General features: G+C 46.2%; 1 protein-coding gene across 2 annotated transcripts in view; it reads right to left on the bottom strand.

The window, feature by feature from the left end:
* Positions 1-23,390, bottom strand: part of PRXL2A (peroxiredoxin like 2A) — a 273,948-nt gene that overhangs the window by 38,208 nt on the left and 212,350 nt on the right. For both annotated transcript variants that reach the window (XM_078643328.1, XM_078643327.1), the window contains exons 4-5: positions 23,146-23,286; positions 20,670-20,834 (exon numbers count right to left, since the gene is read on the bottom strand). In XM_078643328.1, coding sequence (XP_078499454.1) covers positions 20,670-20,834; positions 23,146-23,286 — 306 coding nt within the window. The remainder of the gene's footprint in view (positions 1-20,669; positions 20,835-23,145; positions 23,287-23,390) is intronic.

The raw sequence follows: 23,390 nt of genomic DNA, 5'->3' as shown, positions 1-23,390 counted from the left end.
AGGATTTTGAAGGGCGAGCCCAGAGAAACAACGTGCGTATTATTGGTGTGCCGGAAAAAGCAGAGGGACAGTCTGCAGACCTCTTCGTTGAGGAGCTGGTACTTAAGCATCTTCTGCCCAAGGGTCTGAGTAAGTACTTTACTGTTGAAAGAGCGCACAGGATTCCCGGAGGTAGACCTCGTGTTGGTGTACCGCCTCAACCTTTGATAGCGAAAATATTTCATTTCAGAGACAGAGATGCAATCCTCCTGGCCTCTAGATCTGGAGGCCCTTTGAAATACGAAAACTCGTCCGTCAGTATTTTCCCGGACTTCACACAAGCAGTCCAGAAGCAGAGAATGAGCTTCATGGGGGTGAAACGGAAGCTTCGTGATAAGGGACTCAAATACGCCATAATGTACCCAGCAAAGCTGAGAATTGACCATGATGAGAAGGTCTATTTTTTTGACAAACCCGAAATCGCGGCGGACTGGTTGGACACTCTAACTGCTCAAGAGGAACCTCGCAGACAGAGTGGAGACAAAGGAGGGGGTGCGCAGGAACATGAATAAGTACTGTTGCCGTGTGAGCTCTGAAAATTGGGGAACGGATTATGGTTCCACTCTTTATGATACCATGTTCCGACACAGTAATCTAGGAGGGTTTACGGGTAGTCCGTGAGTCACTTTCCTCCTCATATTTAGCTTGTTTGTAGTGTAGTTTAGATGTGGGGGCGACAGGCACACTGCGAGTTGGGGTGGCTGGATAGTCGTAAGCAGGGGTGCAGGGTGGGGGGTGGCGTAACTGCTAGTTTAATGGGGGGTGGGGAAGAGTGTTGATTTAGTTTTGTTTTTGTGTTTTTTGTGTTTTTCCAAGGCATCGTATTCCAAGATCGCTTTTTGATGGTGCGAAGATTGGAGGGGGGTTGGACCTTTTTTATGTTTTTTGATGGGGGTAAGGGGCTGCGAGTATTAAGTCGGAATGTGAATGGGCTGGGGGATGAAATTAAACGCAGTGTGGTCCTACAATTCCTCAAAAGACACTCTCCGGATGTAGTTCTACTTCAGGAGACTCATTTGTTAGGAAATGCTTGTAATGCGATGCATAGAAAGGGCTACCGTCTGGTGGCGCATGCCGGATTTACTTCGGGGTCAAGGGGGATTGGGATCCTCCTTAGAAAATCTCTTCCGTTTGTAGTTGACTCCGTCACCGCAGATGATAGGGGTCGATATGTAGCAGTATCAGGCCATTGGGAGGGATACACTCTCTCGATTTATGTCCCCCCGGGTCTACAAACCACTACCTATGCTGAATTGGGGAAGCTTGTTTTAGATCTTCCCAGAGGGTTGCTGTTTCTGGATGGGGATTTCAATGCTGTAGTCTCTGACACCATGGATAGGTCTCCGCCCCGTGATATGGGATGGGCACACAGATGGCTTCCTGATTTTCTAGAGGCTCTGGGATTGGTAGATAGCTGGAGGTTGTTCCATCCTAATCAGCGACAGTACACTTTCCACTCCGGTGCTCATGGTGATCTCTCGCGCATTGATTATAGTCTGGTACCGGCTGCCCAGGCGTCGTATATTGCGGAGGTAAAACATCTTGCTAGAGGTATTTTGGATCACTCACCGCTTTGGATCAGATTCGAGATGACCTTGGGTACTGGTGGTAGGATCACCCCTATAAATCCCTGGTATTTGCGTAATCCTAAAACAATGAGGGTTCGGTTTCCTCATCGGTCTCGCTGTGGGAGGCCTTCAAAACAGGGATTCGAGGTCAAGCCTTGTCCCTGATTTCGGGAGTTAAAAAACAGAAAGAGGAAGAGGTGATGGGAGTGGAATCGGACATAGCTAACATTGAACTGGAACTGGAGGTCACTCGTGCTAGACTGCACGCCTTGCAACTTAAACAGCTTGAATACAGGACGTTAGTCACTGATAGTGCGAAGGCCCTGAGCCGAGAGCAACAGGGGCGTTTATATGATGTGGGGGACAAGGCCGGTAAACTGATTGCTTGGTTGGACAGGAGGGATGGGGCAAATCGGGTAGTTCCCGAGATTGAGACTGCGGAGGGGGATCGTATAACTGATCTGCAGGGGATAGTAGATGGTTTTGGGGATTATTTTTGTGACGTATATACTTCTGTCTCAGATAAACCGGAGGAAGACTCGTGCCAATTGCTGAGGGATATTCAGCTTCCATGTTTAACTGGGGAGGACCGCCACTTCATGGATAGTAAGCTTACGGTGGATGAGATTGCCTTGGCGGTGCGCTCTCTGAATTCTGGGAAAGCAATGGGTCCCAATGGTTCTCGATCGAGTTGTACAAGCTTCGACCGGACAGGATTGCCCCGTATCTGAGAGCTATGTTTTTGGAAGCTCGAGAACGTGGGGTCCTGCCCCGAGATCAGAGAGTGGCCTCGATAGTAGTGATACCCAAAGAGGGGAAGCCAAGATCCAGTTGTGCCTCGTACAGGCCGATTTCGTTGCTTAATTCAGAACCTAAGAAATTGGCTAAAGTGTTGTCCAATAGGTTGATTAAGGTTATTAGTGAACTGGTACATCCCGATCAGTCTGGATTTATTCCGCATTGGAATACGGCTTTGAACCTAAGGCGATAGCACGGAGTTCTAGCTAGGGCGCATACCTTGCGAGAACCGGCCATACTAGCGTCACTCGACGCTACGATGGCTTTCGATACGGTGGAGTGGCCATATCTGTGGGCTGTTTTAGCTAAATTTGGTTTTGGTCCTGAGTTCGTTAGCTGGGTTCGGCTCTTGTATACCGAACCTCTGGCCCAAGTTGTTGTTAACAATCGGGTCTCTGCGCCATTTTGTCTTGGGCGGGGCACTAGACAAGGATGTCCGCTGTCGCCCCTTCTGTTCTCGTTGGCTCTAGAGCCCCTGGCGGCTTGGATCCGTTGGGAGCCCTCGATAAAGGGTATTCATTGGTCCCCACAGTTTGAAGATCAGATTTCTTTATATGCCGACGACATTTTACTTTATTTGACTTCTCCCAAGAAATCCCTTAACGTTGTCTGTGAAGTTTTAGCTTCTTATGGTAGGAATTCGGGATTGAAAATAAATTGGACAAAGTCCTATCTTTACGTGTTGTGTGGCGATGTCCCCGTTCTGCCCCGGAATTGTCCTATACAGAGAGCTAGAGACGGATTTAAGTATCTCGGGATTTATATTTCAATCAATCCCGCAATTCGATATGATAAGAATCTTCTTCCTCCACTGGCCCGATTGAAAAGCGACGTGGCTGGCTGGAAGAAACTTCTGCTGTCGCTATTGGGACGAGCGGCTCTGTTTAAAGTGATGTCTTTACCCCGGTTCCTCTATGCCCTTCAAAACACTCCGGACGTAGTACCAGCTAGTTACTTTCGGGAAGTGGAGGGTTTGCAGCGTAGTTTGTTTTGGGAGGGCAGGTCACGTATAGCGTTGGCTAAGCTGACGCTCCCATGGTACGACGGGGGAATTGCTCTCTCCGATATTAAAAGATACTACTGGGCATCTCAGCTGGGAGCGATAAATCATGGAACTTACGGATCCAATGCGGATCAGGGTTATGCAATGGACAGGTGGCTGCTCCCTGGTGGTAATTATAACAGAGCGCTGTACACTAGATCTGTGGAGAAAAGTTTAACAGGCCCGACTAGAGTTGAAGTACGTATTTGGCACGATGTTACCTGTTCATTGGGATGGAAAAACCGTTTGACTCTAGCTACCCCTTTATTTGGTTCGGATAGGCTGGGCCGGTTATGGAATACGAAGGGTTTTGACAGATGGGACTTGATAGGGATTGCTACCGTGGGCGATGTTTGGGCGAAGGGGAGAATGAAGTAGTTTGTGGAACTACAGACTGAATATGAGCTGGGTGGGACAGAATATTTCCGCTATGCGCAGATGCGACATGCATTTAAGTCGATAATCCCCGAGGGGGAGATTATACCAAAATCATCCCCATTAGAAGACCGAATACTGGATGGGCATCTGCCAGAAAGAACCATCTCTCTCATTTATAAAAAATTGATAAATCACAGGGCTGATCTATTAACATAATTAAGGAATAAGTGGACGCAGGAAGGTGTTGAAGTAGACGATAAAGACTGGCAATCCGCAGTTTCTTCCCCTAAGGAAGTTGCGATTCTGGCGAGATTGAGGCTCGTCCAGTTAAAAATATTGCACAGGGTTTATGTTACTGGTCCACGTCTGATTATAATGGGGTTCTCGGAGGAAGGCTTGTGTAAGCGTGGATGTGGTCAGTTGGGAACGCTTTTCCATATACTAAGGGAGTGTCGGCATATGATAGTTTACTGGAACAGGGTACATACTGTTATGCAGGAAGTGACGGGTGTGCCGCTTTTGCCGGAAGCTAGGAGATATCTATTAAATATTTGGGAGCCTACAGACGTAAACGCTGCACAAATTCGATGGGTCACTCTTGGGGCCATGATAGCTAAGTGGAACATTGCACAGCTGTGGGGATCTGTAAGGCCGCCTACGATAGACGGATGGCAAGAAAGTATGGATTGGTGTATGTTCTGTGAAAAAACTGTCTACCTGGCTAGGGGTCGTCCTCGAAAATGGAATAGTATTTGGGGTCCTTGGAATCAATACAGAGGGAATATTTGTACACCGCCTGCAACTGTCGAATTTAAAACTCCTCTTTCCCCATGACCCTTACATGTGAATCTGCCTGACATTAGTAATCCGTGCTCCCCTTCCCCCCCCCCCCCTCGTCAATATTTCTGTACTACAATATTGCATTTGCGAACGGCCCTCTTCTGTATTATGCACTATGGTATTTCTTTGATGCCTTGTTTTAATAAAAAGAAATATATTTAAAAAAAAAAAAAGCAAAGCTCAGTTCCACTCTCGGTGAAGGAGGTTGACATGGTGGTGCCTCTTCCCCAACACTGATAGCCAGCTCTAAGTTCAACTGTCACTATGCTGGCTATTACACAGCGATGTTCAGTTAACAGTGAGCTGAATCCATAGGGGTGAACCATGCTCCCAACATAAATGTGGAATAGGTCCACGGAGTCCTGGGACCTTGCTGATGGCCAATAGCATACTGATTGGCTTACCATGGCCCAAATGGGTCATAGCGGGAGCATCTTTTGCAGAAAAGGGCTTGTAGACTGCACCAAACCAGTAAAAATGCAGCACACTCTGGTGTTTTCTAGTTTCAACTAAAAACCAACTATTATCTTTAGTAGTGTTTTATTGGTTAAAATCAGTGTTAGCTGCAAACAGAAAACCAGAGAAAAGCTTTTAACGCAGGAGACAAACTCCTAACCCATCTTTCTGTACAGTTCCCGAATATATGTTGTAAGAGGCAATCCACCATCTACCATTGTCCCTATCATACCTAGAGAACAGGCCCAAAGAGTTGGCAATTCCAAACGAGTGCCAGGCCCTACCACCTGCAGCATCAATCCCCTGATTCTCCTTATCCTGTGGAGGATCATCCCCTGTTGATTGAGAAGAGGTCTATTTATAGGCAGTGTACACCACAAGGGAGTCTGGAAAGACCAGACATTTTATGTAAATGAGATCTGAGGCAGAAGCTATGTACTTCTTTGCCACTCTAGAGGTGTCCTGAATGTATCTTTAGGAATTGTTCTGTTTATTAAGCCTGTCTAATGTGGTATACAGTTGTTCACCAACAACCAGTGGCCGGCAGCGGAATAAAATATATAATCCAATGAACACAGCTGATTGCCTACAGCCCTGGGGCCGGCAGCTTAAGTCAGGCAGAAAATCACCTAAAAACTGTGAAGAAATAAAACAACCAGTGACCACCTCCCACCCAGCCCAGCTCCTCCATACTAAGCATTTCTAGACTATATTTCATAGGATGCGAAATGATATTTGTTTGTATTCAGCATCAACAGTATTTTGGCAATATCAGGAAATTCATGAGGAATCAGACGGAGTAACCGCTTGTAAGAGGGACATGTCAGTTCTCTAAATTCAGAGGAAATAATTTGAAGGGGGTGCATCTGTCGGAGTAGGAGGTAGTTTTAGGGTCCAACACTAAGGAGAGTTTCTCCATCCCTAGATAAACCACAATTTGTGTAACCAAGAGGTGTTGTCAGGTATTCTGCCAGTTCCCTATAGGGACAAAATCACTTGATGAGCAGCTTCCATTTGTCTACCCCGGTTGAAAAGTAGGGGATAGGTCAGAGGGTTTGGGAGCCCTAAGATAGTGGCATGTCCGAAACCAGGGATGGAGGTGTGAAAAGCAGTGTCTGTGTCGGAAGGGGTTTGGTCCCAGTATGTGGTAAGTTTTGGACAGTGCCAGAGGAGATGCAGTAGTGACCCCATATTTTCACACCCTCACCAGCAATCCTGGAGTGCCCTGAATTCCATTTGTGGATTCGTGCCAGCATCAGGTACCAAAAGGAGACAATTAATAGGCAGTTTCGGTACTGGCCATATTATGTGCTGTGTGGTGAGCTCTATATAAAATGCCTTCCCATTCTTTAGTGGTAAGGGTCCGCTCAATCTCTGCCTCCCAGCAAATCTGTTCGTTGCTTTTGCGGGTGAAGCTTCACTGGCTAGCAAGGTGTACAGTTCAGATATAAGATGTTTATCATCCATTTTAAGAAGCAGCCATTTCTAAAATGGGGTCATAGGATACCCTGCTACTACCCTGTATCCCGGGGAGGCCACCCAGTGCCGGAGCTGCAAATATTGAATATACTCATCTGCTGATAAAGAATAGTCAGCTTTTAATTGGTCAAAGGAATGAGTCCATTCTGGTCAAAGAAAGATCCTATTCTCTTGCAGCCCCCTTCATGCCACTGTCGAAACATCCCCAGGGGCTGCCCCGGAGGGAACTCAAGGTTTGCTAAGATAGGTGTCAGAGGAGAAGGGAAAATAGTAAGGCCAGATTGAACAACAACCGTACCACACTTTAAGCGATGAGCTTATCACTGGTGAGGAGAATAAGCCCCAGGCTCTATGTTTACATGGTAACTAGATATCTTCCCAAATGATGGAGCCCGCAGCAGTTTTGTCCATAAAGGACCAATGCTTTTCCGAAAATGGGTGGTTCCAACAAATATTGATCAATTCAAAATGGCAAGAGACCATGCATCCACTTTGACTTGTTCTTTATCAGAGAATAAGTAACATGTTGCGAGAAAACGGCTCACGTTATTGTGCTCAATCTCGCCATAACAACCACCTCACTCAAAAAGCATTTACAATGCAATAGGTCTCGCATTAATTAAGTTTGAGCTATTGGCATTGCTAAATATTGCAACACCAATTGCAAAAAAAGTCTATAAATTGTAGGCCAAAAAAATTTGTATTTATTTTTGTAGCAATGGTGGCATGCTGCGCTTTAAATGAATATGTTTAAAAGTAAAGTGCGCCATACTGCTATTGTTACAATAGTTAATTGTGGATGCGTTAACAATTGATGTGAGCACTGATGGCTGGTGGTGTGTGTGTCTAGAAATTGTGCACTGATGGCTAGTAGTGTGTGTGCCTGGTGGAAGTGTGCACGCCGGCTGGTGGTGTGTGTGCCTGGTGGAAGCGTACACTGACGGCTGATGGTGTGTGTGCCTGGTGAAAGCGTGCACTGACGGCTGGTGGTGTGTGTCTGATGAATGCGTGCACTGACGGCTGGTGGTGTGGTCTTGGTGAAAGCGCGCACTGACGGCAGGTGGTGTGTGTGCCTGGTGAAAGCGTGCACTGACGGCTGGTAGTGTGTGTGTGCCTGGTGAAAGCGTGCACTGAGGGCTGGTGGTGTGTGTTTGCCTGGTGAAAGCTTGTGCCTGGTGAAAGCGTGCACTGAAGGCTGGTGGTGTGTGTGTGTACCTGGTGAAAGCGTGCACTGACGGCGGGTGGTGTGTGTGTGCCTGGTGAAAGCGTGCACTGATGGCTGGTGGTGTGTGTGTGCCTGGTGAAAACGCGCACTGACATCTGGTGGTGTGTGCCTGGTGGGAGCATGCACTAACGGCTGGTGATGTTTAAGTCCGGTGAAAGCGTGCACTGACGGCTGGTGGTGTTTGTGCCCGGTGAAAACATGCACTGATGACTGATGGTGTCTGTGCTTGGTGAAAGTGTGCACTGACGGTTGGTTCTGTGTGTGGTTGTGTGTGGTTGTATGTGTGGTTATGTGTGTGGTTGTGGTTGTGTGTGTGGTTGTGTGTGTGTGTGTGTGTGTGGTTGTGTGTGTGTTGTGTGTGTGTTGTGTGTGTGTGGTTGTGTGTCTGTTGTGTGTCTGTTGTGTTTGTGTGTTTTGTGTTTGTGATTGTGTGTGTTGTGTTTGTGGTTATGTGTGTGATGGTGTGTGTGTGGTTGTGTGTGTGTGGTTGTGTGTGTGTGGCTGTGTGTGTGTGTGGCTGTGTGTGTGTGGGGCGGGCGAGGGGGCAGATAAGCGTAATGTTGTCAGCTCTGAGGAGCATACAGTTTATGCTCATATTCTGAAGCATGTGTTTCCAGACTCCCTGCTCCCCCTTGACAGTCGGTCCGAGATATACCTTGCACTGCTGTTAAGCCTCAATAAATCCCAGGCACACTTCAGCTTTGCATCTATCGCCACTGGAAAGAAGCAGTGTACCAGTACATTGATTAATCGGCTGGCTGATGGAGACACTCCTGTGAAATCTAAATAATTTAATAAAATAACCCTCATGTTAGCTCTTAAAGTGACCCTCACATTATATCCTCAAATGACCTTCACATGATATAATAAAGTGACCCTCCGGTGAGACCCGAGAGTTAGCCTCTTGAGATCCAAGGGTAATTATACCGGAGACGCCAAAAGAAGCAGCTGTGACATGTCCAGGAGCCACCTATATTACCCAACTGTATTTACAAAAACTACAGAAATGTGAGAAAATCGATGCAAAATAGGTCATGTGCGAGACCCCAACATGCCGCCCCTACGCTAGACGATTACAAAAGTATGCACATGTCAATTTCTGAGCTTTTAAACTCTCCTGACATAGAAATAGTGGTCTAACTAGAACATTATATCTAGGACCACTGGGATTATGTGGCAGTGATGGACCAAAGTATGCCGCTAAATTATATGGCAAGAAAAGGCAAATTATGAGGCATAATGCAACACATTTTGTTATATTACTTAACTATTTTGTCTTTTTTACTCACAGTAACACCTTCTGGGCAAAGACTTCACCTTATTAGAAATACCTGTTTAACATCCAAATGCACCAATAAACAAATGAAAGATAACTAGTCAACTATTGTAAAAGGTCTTCCACTGCTCTTGAACTCATCGTCAAGCTTTAGTGAGGCTTTAGTGAGTTAGAAGCATGCAGTGCTAGGAGAAATCAGCTGTGTGCAGAGTGAGGCGCTACGGGAGATAAATGTACAGAGAAGGAGAAGAGATGCCTTGTGCGCAGAGCCATCAGGAAGGAAGCGAGGACTTGTGGCATCACCTTACAGTACACTCTTCGTTTAATGCTGTCCACATCAGCAGAGCAGAGGCCTGTAGAGAGGTCCTGGCAGGCTCGGCTCAGCTCCCTCAATACTGGAGGGGGGGGAGATGCCTGGCTATGGCTCAGCCCAAGGTCCTGTTGGCACCTCGAGCCCATGACGAGCTGAGCCTCCATGTGGCATTGCCTGCCCCTCTCCTCCCCTTACCCCAGGATGCGGTGTAATGGCCAGACCTGCTGACTTTAGAACTGGGAATCGGGTTCGAGTCACGGAGTCGCTCGACATCCTATAGTTCTGGACAAATGAGCTAATATTCCCGGGACAATAAAAATGAATGTGACCTTGTGTAAGGTAACTGGAATAAATGACGCCCCTTAACAGGAGACACGTCCATCCAATACCTGGCCTCTCTGAAGAGAGCACGCAGCGATGGTCAGCTATGTGAAGGGGTGCACTGCCCTGAAGAACAATTGTTACTTACCTGTAAACTGTGGTTCTCCAGTATTGGTGTCTTTCATAGATTCACATGCTTGAATATTCCCCGTCGTCGAAGTGGGAGCCCCACGGTAAATAAATTAGCAATAAAACCAACAATATATGTATATAAATACATAACTACATACATTCTAAAACCATAAATACTTATAAGTACCAAGGTTAGCATTAACACATAGGAATACATTAGAAGTAAAAAGTACTCTCATAACCTATCCAAGTCATTATGTTAGTCCAAACTACATCCAATCAGGTGCCAGCACCCCTTTAGAACCTTCTCCTCAGAGGCTAAGGCCCTCAGATTTTCGTAGCACTAAAGTGACAAAAGAGTCTAGGAGGAGAAGCGAGCCTCTGAGGGGAGGTGGGGAGGTTGCATGTGAATCTATGAAAGATACCAATACTGTAGAACCACCGCTTACAGGTAAGTAACAATTGTTCTTCGACAGTATTGGGGTGTCTTTCATAGATTCACATGCTTGAATAGAATAGTGAGCAGTAATAGCTGGCCGCAAGGCAAAAGAGCAGTGCATAAGCCTACAATGCATCGAAAGCACATAATACTGCCAGACAGAGAAATGACTTATACAGGCAGAGGGAAGGAAAGAGGCTTGCCGTATTTAAAAAGATTACGGAGCACCGCTTGGCCCACTGCTGAATCAGCTTCGTTGATCGTCTCAAGGCAGTAGTGCTTTGTGAAAGTATGCCTGCTAGAACACGTGGCTGCCAGGCATATCTGGTGAATCAGAACACCCGCCAACAGGGCAGTAGAGGAAGACATCGCCCTGGTGGAATGAGCCCGTACAGAAGATTGAAGAGGTTTGCATGCCTTCTGATGACAAAATGAGATTACTGAGGAAATCCAACGTGCAATAGTTGGCTTGGTAACAGAACACCCCTTGCACATGCGTCCGTAAGCAATGAACAGCTGATCAGATTTACGAAAATGCGCTGTCCTGTCGATGTAGAATTTAAGGCATCTTTTAACGTCCAATGAATGCAAACGTTGCTCCGCTGGGGATTGAGGATTAGCGAAGAAAGTTTTTAAGAACACTGGTTCATTGAGGTGAAAATCAGTCGGCACCTTAGGCATGAATGCCGGGTTGGTGCGAAGTATGACACAGTCCGATTTGAATTGAAGAAAAGGAGGCTGAATGGTAAAGGCATGGATATCACTCACGCGAGGTGAGGAGGTCAGGGCAAGAAGAAGGGCCACCTTCCAGGTCAGAAATTTCAAATCCGCCTTGTGAATGGGCTCAAAAGGCGCCTTCATCAATTGCATCAAAACAACATTGAGATGCCAGGTAGGAGGAGGACGCCGAATGGGCAAGAACATCCTGAATAATTCCATGAAAAACTGTCGAATGACTCTGGAAGAGTAAAGAGAAGAAGAACCATCCTGCCAGAAACAAGAGATTGCTGTCAAGAAGACCTTCAAGGTGGAGTGGGAAAGTCCTGATTGCGCTAACTGCAAAAAGAACATCAGAAGCTGAGCAGGAGAGGAGTGCACAGGATGGATGTTGGTAGAGGCACACCAGTGACAGAACCTCTTCCACTTTAGCTTGTAAGTCTTTACTGTGGACGGAGCTCTTGCATTGGCAAGAACGTCTCTACCTGCTGGAGAAATATTCAAATGGGCAAATTCAAGGTGCTCAGGTTCCATGCTGATAATTTGAGAGAGAAGGGGCTCTAGATGACAGATCTGACCCCCGTCCATTGTGAGGAGATCCGCTTGAGGACGAAGGAGGATGGGTTCGCACTGTGAAAGAAGCAGCAGCTTCGAGAACCTTGCTTGTCGAGGCCATCTGGGAGCGATCAGGAGAATGTGGCACGGCTGTCTCTGCATTTTCTACAACACTCGCAGAACCAGTGGAATCGGTGGAAAAGCATAGGCGAATAGATTGCACAAGTCCATCAAAAGGGCATTCCCGCATGACCCTTGATGGGGAAGCCAACTTGCATAAGACAGGCATTTCCAGTTCACAGGGCTCGCAAACAGACCCATGTTCGGGTGACCCCACAGCCGAAAGATGAAGTCCAGAGTCGGCTGATGCAACTCCCACTTGTGGGTCGAGGACGCGGACCTGCTGAGGGAGTCCGCCAGGATGTTGGAGATGCCTGGTAGGTGAACCACAGTCAAGGTTATCTGGTGACGGAGCGCCCAGTCCCAAATGCTCTGTGCCAACTGAGAAAGGAGCGGCGACTTGGTGCCGCCCTGTTTGTTCACATAGTGCATACTGGTGGTACTGTCTGTTTGAATGAGTACAGACTCTCCCTGGAGCAAAAGATGGAACGACTTGAACGCCAGCAAAATGGCCATGAGTTCCAGTCTGTTGATGTGCCAGGAACGCTGAGCCAGAGTCCGCTTGCCTTTTATGGATAGCCCCTGAAGATGTGTGCCCCAGTCTTCCAGAGAGGCGTCTGTGGTAAGGATGAGCTCCGGAGCAACGGTTAGGAAAGAAGTACCGGCAGCGATGTTTGACGGTTGAGCCCACCAAAGGAGAGAGGACTTCATCCGAGCGGTCACCCGGACCAGATCGTTGAAAGAGCCGGTGACCTGACACCACTGCGTCACTTGGGCTCAGGGAGGTGCAGGAGGACGCCATCCCGAGAAAAGATTTCAATACACGAACTGAAACGGACCCTTTTGAACAAATGAGAGTCACGAGACGTAAGATCCGCAGCTGACGCTCGGGAGACACGAATGCCTTCGCCAGCGAAGTATTCAGAGTGGCGCCTAGAAAAGTCCTGCAGGGAGCTGGATCGACCTGAGACTTCTCGGTGTTGATGGACAGACTGAGAGAGTAGAATAGAGTCAGACAGAATTGAGTGTCCAGAGACGCTTGGCGACGAGATTGCGACTTGATGAGACAGTCGTCCAGGTAGGTAAAGATTTGGACACCCTTCAAACGCAAATATGCCACCACCGGAGCCAGGACTTTCGTGAAGACGCGAGGGGCGGAGTGAAGGCCGAAAGGCAGAACCTTGAATTGAAAGTCTCTGCGCCCCACCCGGAAGCGCAAGAACTTCTGGTGTCTTGGAAGTATCGGCACGTGGAAATAAGCGTCCTGTAGATCAATGGTGGTCATGAAATCGTCATTCGAGAGAAGGCGAATTTCCACGAGCGTGAGCATGCGAAAGGATTGGCACTTCAGATACTTGTTTAAAGCTCTTAAGTCGAGGACCGGACGCCATTCTCCGGACTTCTTGAGAACAAGGAAAAAAACGGGAATAGAATCCCATCCCCTTCTGAGACTTGGGAACCACTTCGATGGCACCTTTCTGAATCGTGAGTCGAATCTGTTGGAAAAGCTCTTTGAGGTGTGCCGGAGGCGGACCAGATGGGGGAGTGTTTGGAGGGAATTTGACAAACTCCAAGGCATGGCCCTATGATACAATGTCCAGTACCCAACGGTCTGAGGTGATTGAAGACCAATTGGAAAAAAAGTGGGAGATTCGACCTCCAACTTTGAGCGGGGAGGGAAAGTCATTGCTTCTTAGAAGCGGAGCCCCTGTAGGAAGACTTCCCTCTATAGGATTTTGAAGACTGCTGTCGATAGGACTGCTGCGGCTGGGAGGAATGCCTCTGATTGCTTTGGCCGTAGGAGAGGTACTAGTTGGATCCACCGCGAAAAGAAGAGGAGGGTCCGCGTGCACCACGAAAAGGCTGTTTGCGAAACTATAAAGTGCCCAGGGCACGAGCCGTCTCAGTGTCCTTCTTTATAGTCTGAAGTGCGTCGTCCACATGCTGTCCAAAGAGCGATTCGCCGTCATAGGGCATGTCGAGGATCTTCGCCTGAACCTCCTGGCGAAAAGAGGTGGAACGCAGCCAGCCCTGATGACGCAAAACGGCAGCCCCCGCAAGCCGACGAAAGCCAGTGCATGCGATGTCCAAGAGCAGTCGATGATCTCTGATGACGCTCTCTCTCCCTCCTGAAGAATCTTGAGAGCTTCTGCTCTGGAGGACACAGGAATGAGGTTGATAAAGGCAGACATATTTGACCACATTTGGCAGTCATAGCGCCCCAGAATGGCCAGAGAATTAGCAGCCCTCACAGTAGTAGAAGCCATAGTGGCGGATTTCCGTCCGATGGCATCAAGACGACGTCCCTCATGGTCAGGAGAAGCAGTAATAGGAGAAGACAGATTCCTAGATCGACGTTGTGCGGCCTGGGTAATTACGGAATCAGGTTTAGGTTGCGCTACCAGGCAAGCTGGAGAACCCTGGGGCGTCCTATATTTCTTCTCCAAACGAGGAAGAAGTGCCGGGATAGAATTTGGCGTCTGCATCAGTTTGACGCCCTCATTCCAGATTAAATCAATTATGGGCACTGCCTGGACTTATTTAAACGGTTGACTCTTGAAGTCATAAAGAAAACAGTCCTCATCTTTTGCAAGCATAGGGAGCTTGAAGCGCAGCGCTGCTCTTTCCATAATTTGATGAAAACCTGCTAAATCCCCCGGGGGGAATCCCCTGGATCCGACGGTGGCGGCGACGGCGTCTGGATTTGGTAATCGTCCCAATCACCCATGTTCCCATCATCATCGTCCTCAACTTCACCGTCTTCCTGATCTGGGCGAATGTCATCATCCTCATAAACAGTGGCATGAACCTGAATAGAGGCTGTAGGTGGTGCAGATGACGGAGACGGCTCTGGCATGGCAGTAGAAGGAGGCACCGCTCGCTGTAGCCGCCGGCACTGTAGGCTGAGGATACCCCTGATGAGAAGGTGGAAATAACCTATTGTAGTCTTCATACATATATTGAAGATTGGAAATGAGGGAGAGTGGAATTTGTGCTGTGGGAACCTGAGCGAAGGTTCCTCCTCGTGGTAGCAAGGATCTTCCTGATCATCGTCATAGTCCTGACACTTAATAACCAGTTCCGAAGGGCTTCGAGCTGTCCGGAATCTGTCATCGTTATCCTCATCAGAACCAGAGTCAGGCTCCGAACCATTGGCAAAGAGAGGAGATGAAGGCTGCGAGTGGCGTGGAATGGGAATCTGATCCAAAGGCACACGCCGACGGTGGTGCAGAGGGTCAACAGCAGCAGTCCCGGAACTTGAGGATGAAAATGGCATCAGAGGCATCGATGCGAAAGAAGACGTAGACGATGATAACACCGTCGACGGGACATCCACCGTCGACGAACTCGCTGATGAAACCGCCGACGGCAAATCCACAATCGTCGACGAAGCTGCCGTCAACGAAGCCGCTGTTGTCGATGGAGCCGCCGTCGACGGAGCAACCGCCGACGAAGATAGTGATGTCGACGAGACTCTCTTCTTCGACGTCGACGAGTAGATTGGAATCGTCGACAAGACAGATTTAAAACTTACAGACACCATCGTCGACACTGACGTCGTCGATGCAGCAGCCGTTGACGACCCGCTGGCAGAAGTCGTAGTCACTGTCGTCGTCAAGGAGGTAGAGACGGCAGATTTCATCGTCGGAACGACCATCGACGGTCCAGTCGACGATTTTGCGCGTTTTCTAAGGGAAACATGCGCAGAAGGAGCCGTGGACGCCTGAGAGTCAGATCTCGAGTTCTCCTCTTCCTGTTACGTAGGCCCTCCCTGTCTTTAAGGGTCTTGGTGGAAAAGTCCTTCACATTTTACATTTGCCTACCTCATGCTCTGGATAGAGGCAATACATACACTTCTTGTGAGGGTCCTCTGAGAAGAGCCGCAACTTCCCACAAGAAGCACAAGGACAAAACAAAGACTTCTTACTTGAAGACATCCCAAAAATTGAAGAAATCCACAAGGAAGTAGAAGAAAACGGAGCAGAGCTCAGGGAGACTCCCTTCACACGACGTGCGGTAGAAAATCTAAGGGCCTGAGCCTCTGAGGAGAAGGTTCTAGAGGGGTGCTTGCGCCTGATTGGCTGTAGTTTGGACTAACATAATGACATGGATAGGTTATGAGAGTACTTTTTTCTTCTAATGTATTCCTATGTGTTAATGCTAACCTTGGTACTTATAAGTATTTATGGTTTTAGAATGTACGTAATTATGTTTTATATACATATATTGTTTGGTTTTATTGCTAATTTATTTACCGTGGGGCTCCCACTTCGACGATGGGGAATATTCAAGCATGTGAATCTATGAAAGACACCCCAAGACTGGAGAAGGAGGTTACAATGGGTTGAGAGTGGGTGAAGGGTGAAATAACTTGCAATACCACCTACCATCGTCCTGCCCTAACAGCCCCACATAACGCCTTAATTTGCTAAAATGTGAGGGACAGTACAGCAGCAAAAAGTGGATTGAAAGGATAACGCCAGCAGCGTGGATAATGTAATAAAGGGAGTGGCTTAAATAACGTGAAAAAAAAATCGTGCTTAGCTTAGTGTGCTGCCCCACTTGTATTTTGGCTGTTTCTGTCATTGCATCCAGATATATGATACAACGAGTAGCAGCATACTGACAATAAGTCGGGTCTATTGGCTTTGTCAATGGTTGTTAGTTGCATAAGATAAATAAGCAGCAACGATGGCTTGGGCTATAGTATGCGGCAGGGTTGGGTATAAACAAAAATAAAAAAAATAAAAGAGGCCAAATTATGCAGTATAATGCAGCACATTTGGGTGCATGGGGGGACTAAACAGGCGCAATCTGCGGAAAGATAGTGGGAACACAAGTCACTTGGGGGACATTACCTGGCCTGTAGTCACATCACACGGCTGATGTACGCCCATCCAATACCTGGCCTCTCTGTAGAGAGCACGCAGCGATGGTCAGCTATGTGCGAGTGTGTGAAAGGGTGCACAGTGCTGAAGATGGTTACAATGGGTTGAGAGGGGGTGAAGGGTGGAATAACTTGCAATACCACCTCCCATCGTCCCGCCCTAACAGCCCCACATAACGCCTTAATTTGCTAAAATGTGAGGGACAGTACAGCAGCAAAAAGTGGATTGAAAGGATAACACCAGCAGCGTGGGTATTGTAATAAAGGGAGTGGCTTAAATAACGTGCAAAAAAAATAAAAAATCGTGCTCAGCTTAGTGTGCTGACCCACTTGTATTTTGGCTGTTTCTGTCATTGCATCCAGATATATGATACAACGAGTAGCAGCATACTGACAATAAGTCGGGTCTATTGGCTTTGTCAATGGTTGTTAGTTGTATAAGATGAATAAGCAGCAACGATGGCTTGGGCTATAGTATGGAGAGTGGGCTAGGACACATGTAAGAGCAAAGGGGGGAACATTACCTATAGGATGAGTGAGGTGCAAACAACATGCTGCAGGCAGAGGAACAGGAGGCATTCTTCAGTACAGAGGTACACGCCACACGCCCCCCAAAATGAGTGCAGTCCACAAGAACGGGAAAAGGATGCTGGTGACACAAACAACAAGCGATGCGCGCTCTGTGCTGGGAGAGGGCCATTAAAGAAAGGGGGCAGAGAGGAGCCTGTTAGAACTCGCGCCTTAAGTTAAAAGAAAAGCGGAGATCAAAGGAAGTGTGGGAGGGACATTGGCGAGGGAGCATATGTCGAGTGGAGATGTAGGTGCTTTAACTATGAGTAAAAAAAAAGTTACAAAGTCAATTCTGTTGTAAAGAGCTGTGAAGTACATGGGTGCGGCTGTGTGTTTGTCTGGGACGCAGATCATAAGGGGGATGGGGTGAGGGGGTGTGCTGAAGCATGGTAATTGAATGCGTGTCCATATGGCAGCAGAGGCGGAGCGAGCGCGTGAAGTGGCTGGGAACATCAATGCGGCCGCAAAAGTCCTCCCAAAGGCTGCAGGCGGAAAAATGGTGCGCGAGCCCGGCGCACATGCACTGTGCCCGATCCGCCTGCAGACTTTGGGAGCATTTTTGAGAGCCCCTCACTATACACTTGCAAAGCATTGCTCACGCAATGGCTATAGCGAGACCTAAAAATGAAAACTTGAAGCATATTATCACCAGATTATACATGGAAATAAATGAAAAATTGGCTGCTGGGAGTTTATGGAAGGCCGTTTTGAGAGAGGAGTTGCTTCATGTACCTTGGAGGTAGTGCTGTGACCACACACAGGCAGTTTGATTGAATAGTAAACACGGACTCCTACATTTCAAACTTATACCGCACATCTACTACACACCAGCTTATCTGCACAATTTTGGTCTGCAGCTGAGGAAGGTGCATGGACTCTAAGACGGATTTTTTACACTTGGCATGGCGTTGTTTCAGAATAGCAACCTATCGGCATTCCATATTTGCCAAACTTAATGCAGAAACGGGTTGCACACTAACGCCGTCCCCATTAATTGCATTACTGAGTTCTGCTCAAGACGTCAAAGCCATGCTCAGATTTTTTACCAACAGCGCATTTTTGATGTCGAAATGTCAGGTTGCCATGTGCTGTGAGAAGGGCCTGTTGCACTTTGTCGAAATATAGCTTAAGATATGATCTTTCTGGAATGAAAAAACTAAACTTACTTGACACTTCCCCCGACTAATATGGACTGCATAAAGATAAGTTTCCAAGCAAGAAAAAATGCAATAGGAAAGATACACTAGCAGTTATGAACGAGACTGGTCAGGCACTAGGCAACAAAACTGCAAAGCATTAAGGTAGATTATGTAGCATGTAGAACACTGCGAAACTGATGCCTCAAACACGAGCTAGAAAAGTTATTACGGAATGTAATTAATAAATGGTCATTGTGGGGAATACCAGTAAGCATGTCACTTGACGATCAGTAATGTGTATTCCATATATGGCAAGCGCCTGAAGAATAACTTGTAATTAGATTGTGACTGAAGAAATGCAATTGTCAAACTATTACTTATTATGTATAATATGAAATTAAAAATAAACTTTGGTACAAATGCTGAGACAAGAATATGCACAAAAAAGGGAAGGTAGTCAGAACACTACAAAGCTCAATGACTACAAAAGGGAAGTTTGTTTAAAAGGCGTAAGCCTCTGTTTACCATATGTTCTATATAAAGAACCCTGTTGTTTATTTAGTTCAGCTGTGCTATAAAATTTTTCAAAACAAAAATAAAACCATGTAATTGCCCACTTTGGCAGTGCAGAGGTTTGTTTAGCTTAGGCTGGTTATGGGCACTTGGGCACCGTAAAGCACTGGAAGAAAGCCATAGATTGTAGACGACACGCAGGACAGATGTCAGTCAATCACTGCTGCAATAATGGTAATTGTCAGGTCCAAGACGTACGGCCACATGCATCAAAGTGCCCATTTGCGATTTCTTAATTGCGAAAATTAAGGAATCGCAATTAAGAAATCGCAAATTGGTATGCATTAAAAAAATCGCATTTTTTAGCGATTTCTTATTTTTCCTTAATTGCGATTCACAATTTGCGAATCGCAATTAAGGAAAACCCTTCCCATTGATTCCTATGGGCCAAGAGGCCCATAGGAATCAATGGGAAGGCATTTACAATTTGCGATTTTCAATTTGCGAATCGCAATTTGAAAATGCAATTTCAAGGGTGCAGGGGGGGTCCAAAGAACCCCTCCCTGCACCCCTAAAATTAAACTTAAGTGCAATTTACACACACACATGTCCCAAGGACATGTGTGTGTGTAAAATGCAACTTTCAAAAATGCATTTTTGTGCATGTTTGAAGGTTTTCGGTAAATTAGCATGAGGTTCAACCTCGTGCTAATTTACCACTTCCAAATTGACAATTCGCAAATTAAAAATGATCATGCATTGCATTTAAGAAATCTGAAATTGTGATTTCTTAAATGCAATCGCAATTTTAGAAATCGCAACATGATTGCGATTCCTAAAATTGCGAAATACATGATGCATCCCAATTTTGATAATTGCATTCGCAAACGGCCGAAAAATGCGATTGGCACCGTTTGCGAATGCAATTATCGTTGATGCATGTGCCTGGTAGTCTTTACAAGAGGCAGGACCTTTCTGGGAGGGAGAGTAGAAAGCTGCTAGCTTATCTCCTCCCAATGCATGTCAATATATTTACAGTTGTTTGCTAACAGAGGAATGATAAGAAGGCTTCTGGTAGTCAACTAGTAGCACTTGAGGGTAGGGCTTTCTTTGAACATTTGTGGGAACCATCAACTTCCACTGTCTGGAGCACAGCCTGAATGCAAAAAAAACAGAGATGGCTTGAACGTGATACCGATGCAGTGTGTTCAACGATGTGCACAGATAGCCTTCAGCCTCGACCAAGGAAAGTTTGGTCAGATATAACCCTTCCTGGTACGAGTTTCAGACCCAGATTCAGAGACCACCCGGAATCAAGTTTGGGTATATAATGGTCTTGATGTTAGACCACAGGTACACGCTGGTTCATCATTAGGTTGTTAAAATGGGCCTGCATCTCTTGGTTGCTCTGGTGGAGTGATGAAATGGCAAATCACTAGGCCATAATACTGGACAAAAGGCACTTTACCTTCTTACTTCTTGTTTCCTTACAACGAAACACGGTCTCTCCAAAGAAGTGCAAACTTGAAAGTCAGCTACTCACTGGCACTAACATGTTCTCAAAGTTCTGGGCATGGGAACTATTCAGTGGGTCTTTACTTCTCACAGGGGGTAAAGCCAAGGCAATCCAACACATACAGAAATACACAAAAATATTGATGTCTTATGCAAAGAAAACCTACCAGGTTACATTCCCCAAAGAAGACAACGTATCAATAATGTAGAGGAAGGGGTTTTCTGGACATCGGTGTACCTTAATATATAACTATTTACTATAGCAAACTGCTAGACTCTGCAGAACGTATTTCAGCATATGATATACCATTTTAATTAGAGAAGGAGGAAAATTATGAACCAGTACCTGCTTTTCATTGCCAATGACAAAGACTCCACCAAGGATAAAGCCTTCTCCATCCAAATTGCCTGTGAAGCCGTTCTTCCATGCCCGGTGGAAGTTTTTCAACACACTCAGGCGAACAAAGCCTGAAAAGGCCATTTTGCGCATGAAAGGGCCATAGAAACATCTCTAGAGGGGGAACAAAGAATTTTGCATTAGATGTAAAAAAAATGAATTAAGAACTGATACAACATTGTTTGTTATATTACTGCATTAGCTTTATAATTCATGCACCGTGCATCAGAATAATAGAGGAACAGACCACTGTCTGTTGGAATCAAACCTATTTTGCAATGCTTTATTTGACTTATGATTAGTGCTCTTGTCTTATGGCATTTGTATTTACCCATATTTACGGTGTGCTCTTCTTATCCACTTTGATTCATATTTTTTGTACTGTATTATTAAAGCTAGTCCCTACAAGTTTTTTAAAAACTTTTTTTAACCGATAAATGTGAACACATACTTGGATGCTTGTGGGGTTTTCCCGCTATAAGCACCCGAATATAGCAATACAAAACTACACTAATATGAACACGTTAGCAATACACTACAAACACCAGCCCATCTGCAGCTCTTTCTTGAAAGCTCATCTTTCTATTTAATTCACCATGCTGTCTATCTGCGTAGATAGCGTCCTGCATGGAGACAGTTGAACACAATACTTGTGTATGTATGAATGTGTAAAAACTTACAATGGAAAGCTAAGTCATGTGACAGGTAGCCAGGCACATAGCATGAAATGGCTTTATGTTTGAACATCCCTGGCTATTGCACCACTGGATTTAACTACAGCCGATGCAGTAAAGGAGATTTACTGAGGGCAAGCAATATACATCTGCACAGTAAGCACATTAAAGACAACTCCAGCCAAAATTGTTTTGGGATTTTAAGTCTGAGCACCCCACGCTCTCTCACCTCCACTCTGCTCTCACTACCCGTTAGGGGCCAAATCATTATATTTGGAGTCTCAGAATTCACCTGCGGGTATCTGCCATTTGGGAGTGGGGGTGAGGGGGGGGGGGCTTCTGTTATCACAGTTCACCTGCAGTGTCTGAAGAATACCAGGCTACAGCCATACCTCAATAGAAGCGATATAATGTATGTCGGCATGTAACCTGTAACATGTCATACAGGAAGTCCCGCATTGGCAACAGGAAAACCCAGTTAAAGTAGAAGCTAACAGTCACAATTACTTTTGAAAATTATCTTATGGAAAATAGCTGCTAAAGGGGTGCAGAACTCACGCGAGAAAAGCTTTGCCGATTTGCATTTGAATGCAAAGTTAAAGACGTAAAGCAGTAGCTTTAGGCCAGTGTCCTGGTTTGTATAAGGTTAAAGACAACCATAAACTCTATGAAGGATGGATGCCATGGCGCCCAACAACATATTCCATTTCCTTCACCCGCCAACTTGATTTGCAAGCAAACAGGACCTCGACGAGATGGGCACTTAATATTCTGCACAACTTCACAAGTGATCCCGATTAATGCAAAGTGATATTTTCAAGGGAAGTAGAATGTACAGGTCCTCCAGGTGCACCACTTCCAACCAACAGGCACAGGCTTATCTCGTGATCAGCTCTGTGTACGCATCCTATGGTTGACGAAATCTCGTACACACATGACAATTCCTAAGAATCCTTTTGAGCAAAGTGGATTTTATACTCGGAGGTTGGTGAAGAATGCTACTTTTAGAGACAAAAATTATGCATATTCCAAATAGTGAGATTGACCGCAGGTTCACGAGGTACATACTATGTAGTTCGGGGTTTACTGTAGGATTTGATCCAGTGGCCAGTTTGTGCTTCCATACTCAGGCGTAAGCAATGCAAGCTTCTTCGCATCATACAGAATAACCTCAATCTTCTCTCTGAAAAGATAATCGAACCTCCAACAGAGACATGGTCCCTCTTGAACCTTTCTGTGACTCAGTTGTAACGCTGGTTAGAGGGATTGGAACAACTATTTACTATAGGCTGGATGTAGGAGATTTTGCTTTCATTAGTGCAGAAATTGCAGGAGCATTGAGGCTCATAGTTAGGCCTGGGCGGAGTCAAACTTAAACATTGGCTAGCACAAGCAAGGAAAAAACTCAGCTGTGCAGAGTTTTCCAGAACTCTATACTATGCGGAGCGAGTAGAAGGAAAAACTCTGCAAACTCCGCGAGCAGAGAAGAATTTCACACCCAGGCCTACTCATGGTGAGGGGGACCCACAGCTTTTTTGCCACACTGACAGGGTGACTACTACCAACACTGAAGAAGGACTTGTGAACTGGAGTCTTCTGAAGCTACCAAATGCTCTCAAACCCTGTGCCAAACATTTGCCAAGCCGTTATCCATCAGAGAAAGGTATCGTAGCATCTATAGGTCGGAATCAGAGGCTAATTGTTACAAAAGCACACACAGAGAAAAATAAGAGTGTGAGAGAGGAACACACTTTTTCATCGAGGTAGACTTCCCCCTTGAAATACTTCTTGAAGTCCGTGACTTCGGTCCCAATATTCTCCTTCACAACAGCATAGAGAGGGACGCCCAGCCGGTCCAGCTGGGGCTTGACAGAGGACAGCTCAGAGGCCTCCTGCAAAGCAAAGAACATTTATTATTCATCATATTTAAAAGTCCCTTAAACACTGGGAGATTCTTAGGAAAGTTCGAACAGACCGGGTTTGTGCATGTGGCATT

Source organism: Lissotriton helveticus, chromosome 5_1 (assembly GCF_964261635.1).
Source record: "Lissotriton helveticus chromosome 5_1, aLisHel1.1, whole genome shotgun sequence".
Lineage (NCBI taxonomy): Eukaryota > Metazoa > Chordata > Amphibia > Caudata > Salamandridae > Lissotriton > Lissotriton helveticus.
Note: the sequence above shows the minus strand (reverse complement) of the source record. Positions and strands in the feature narration are given on the sequence as shown.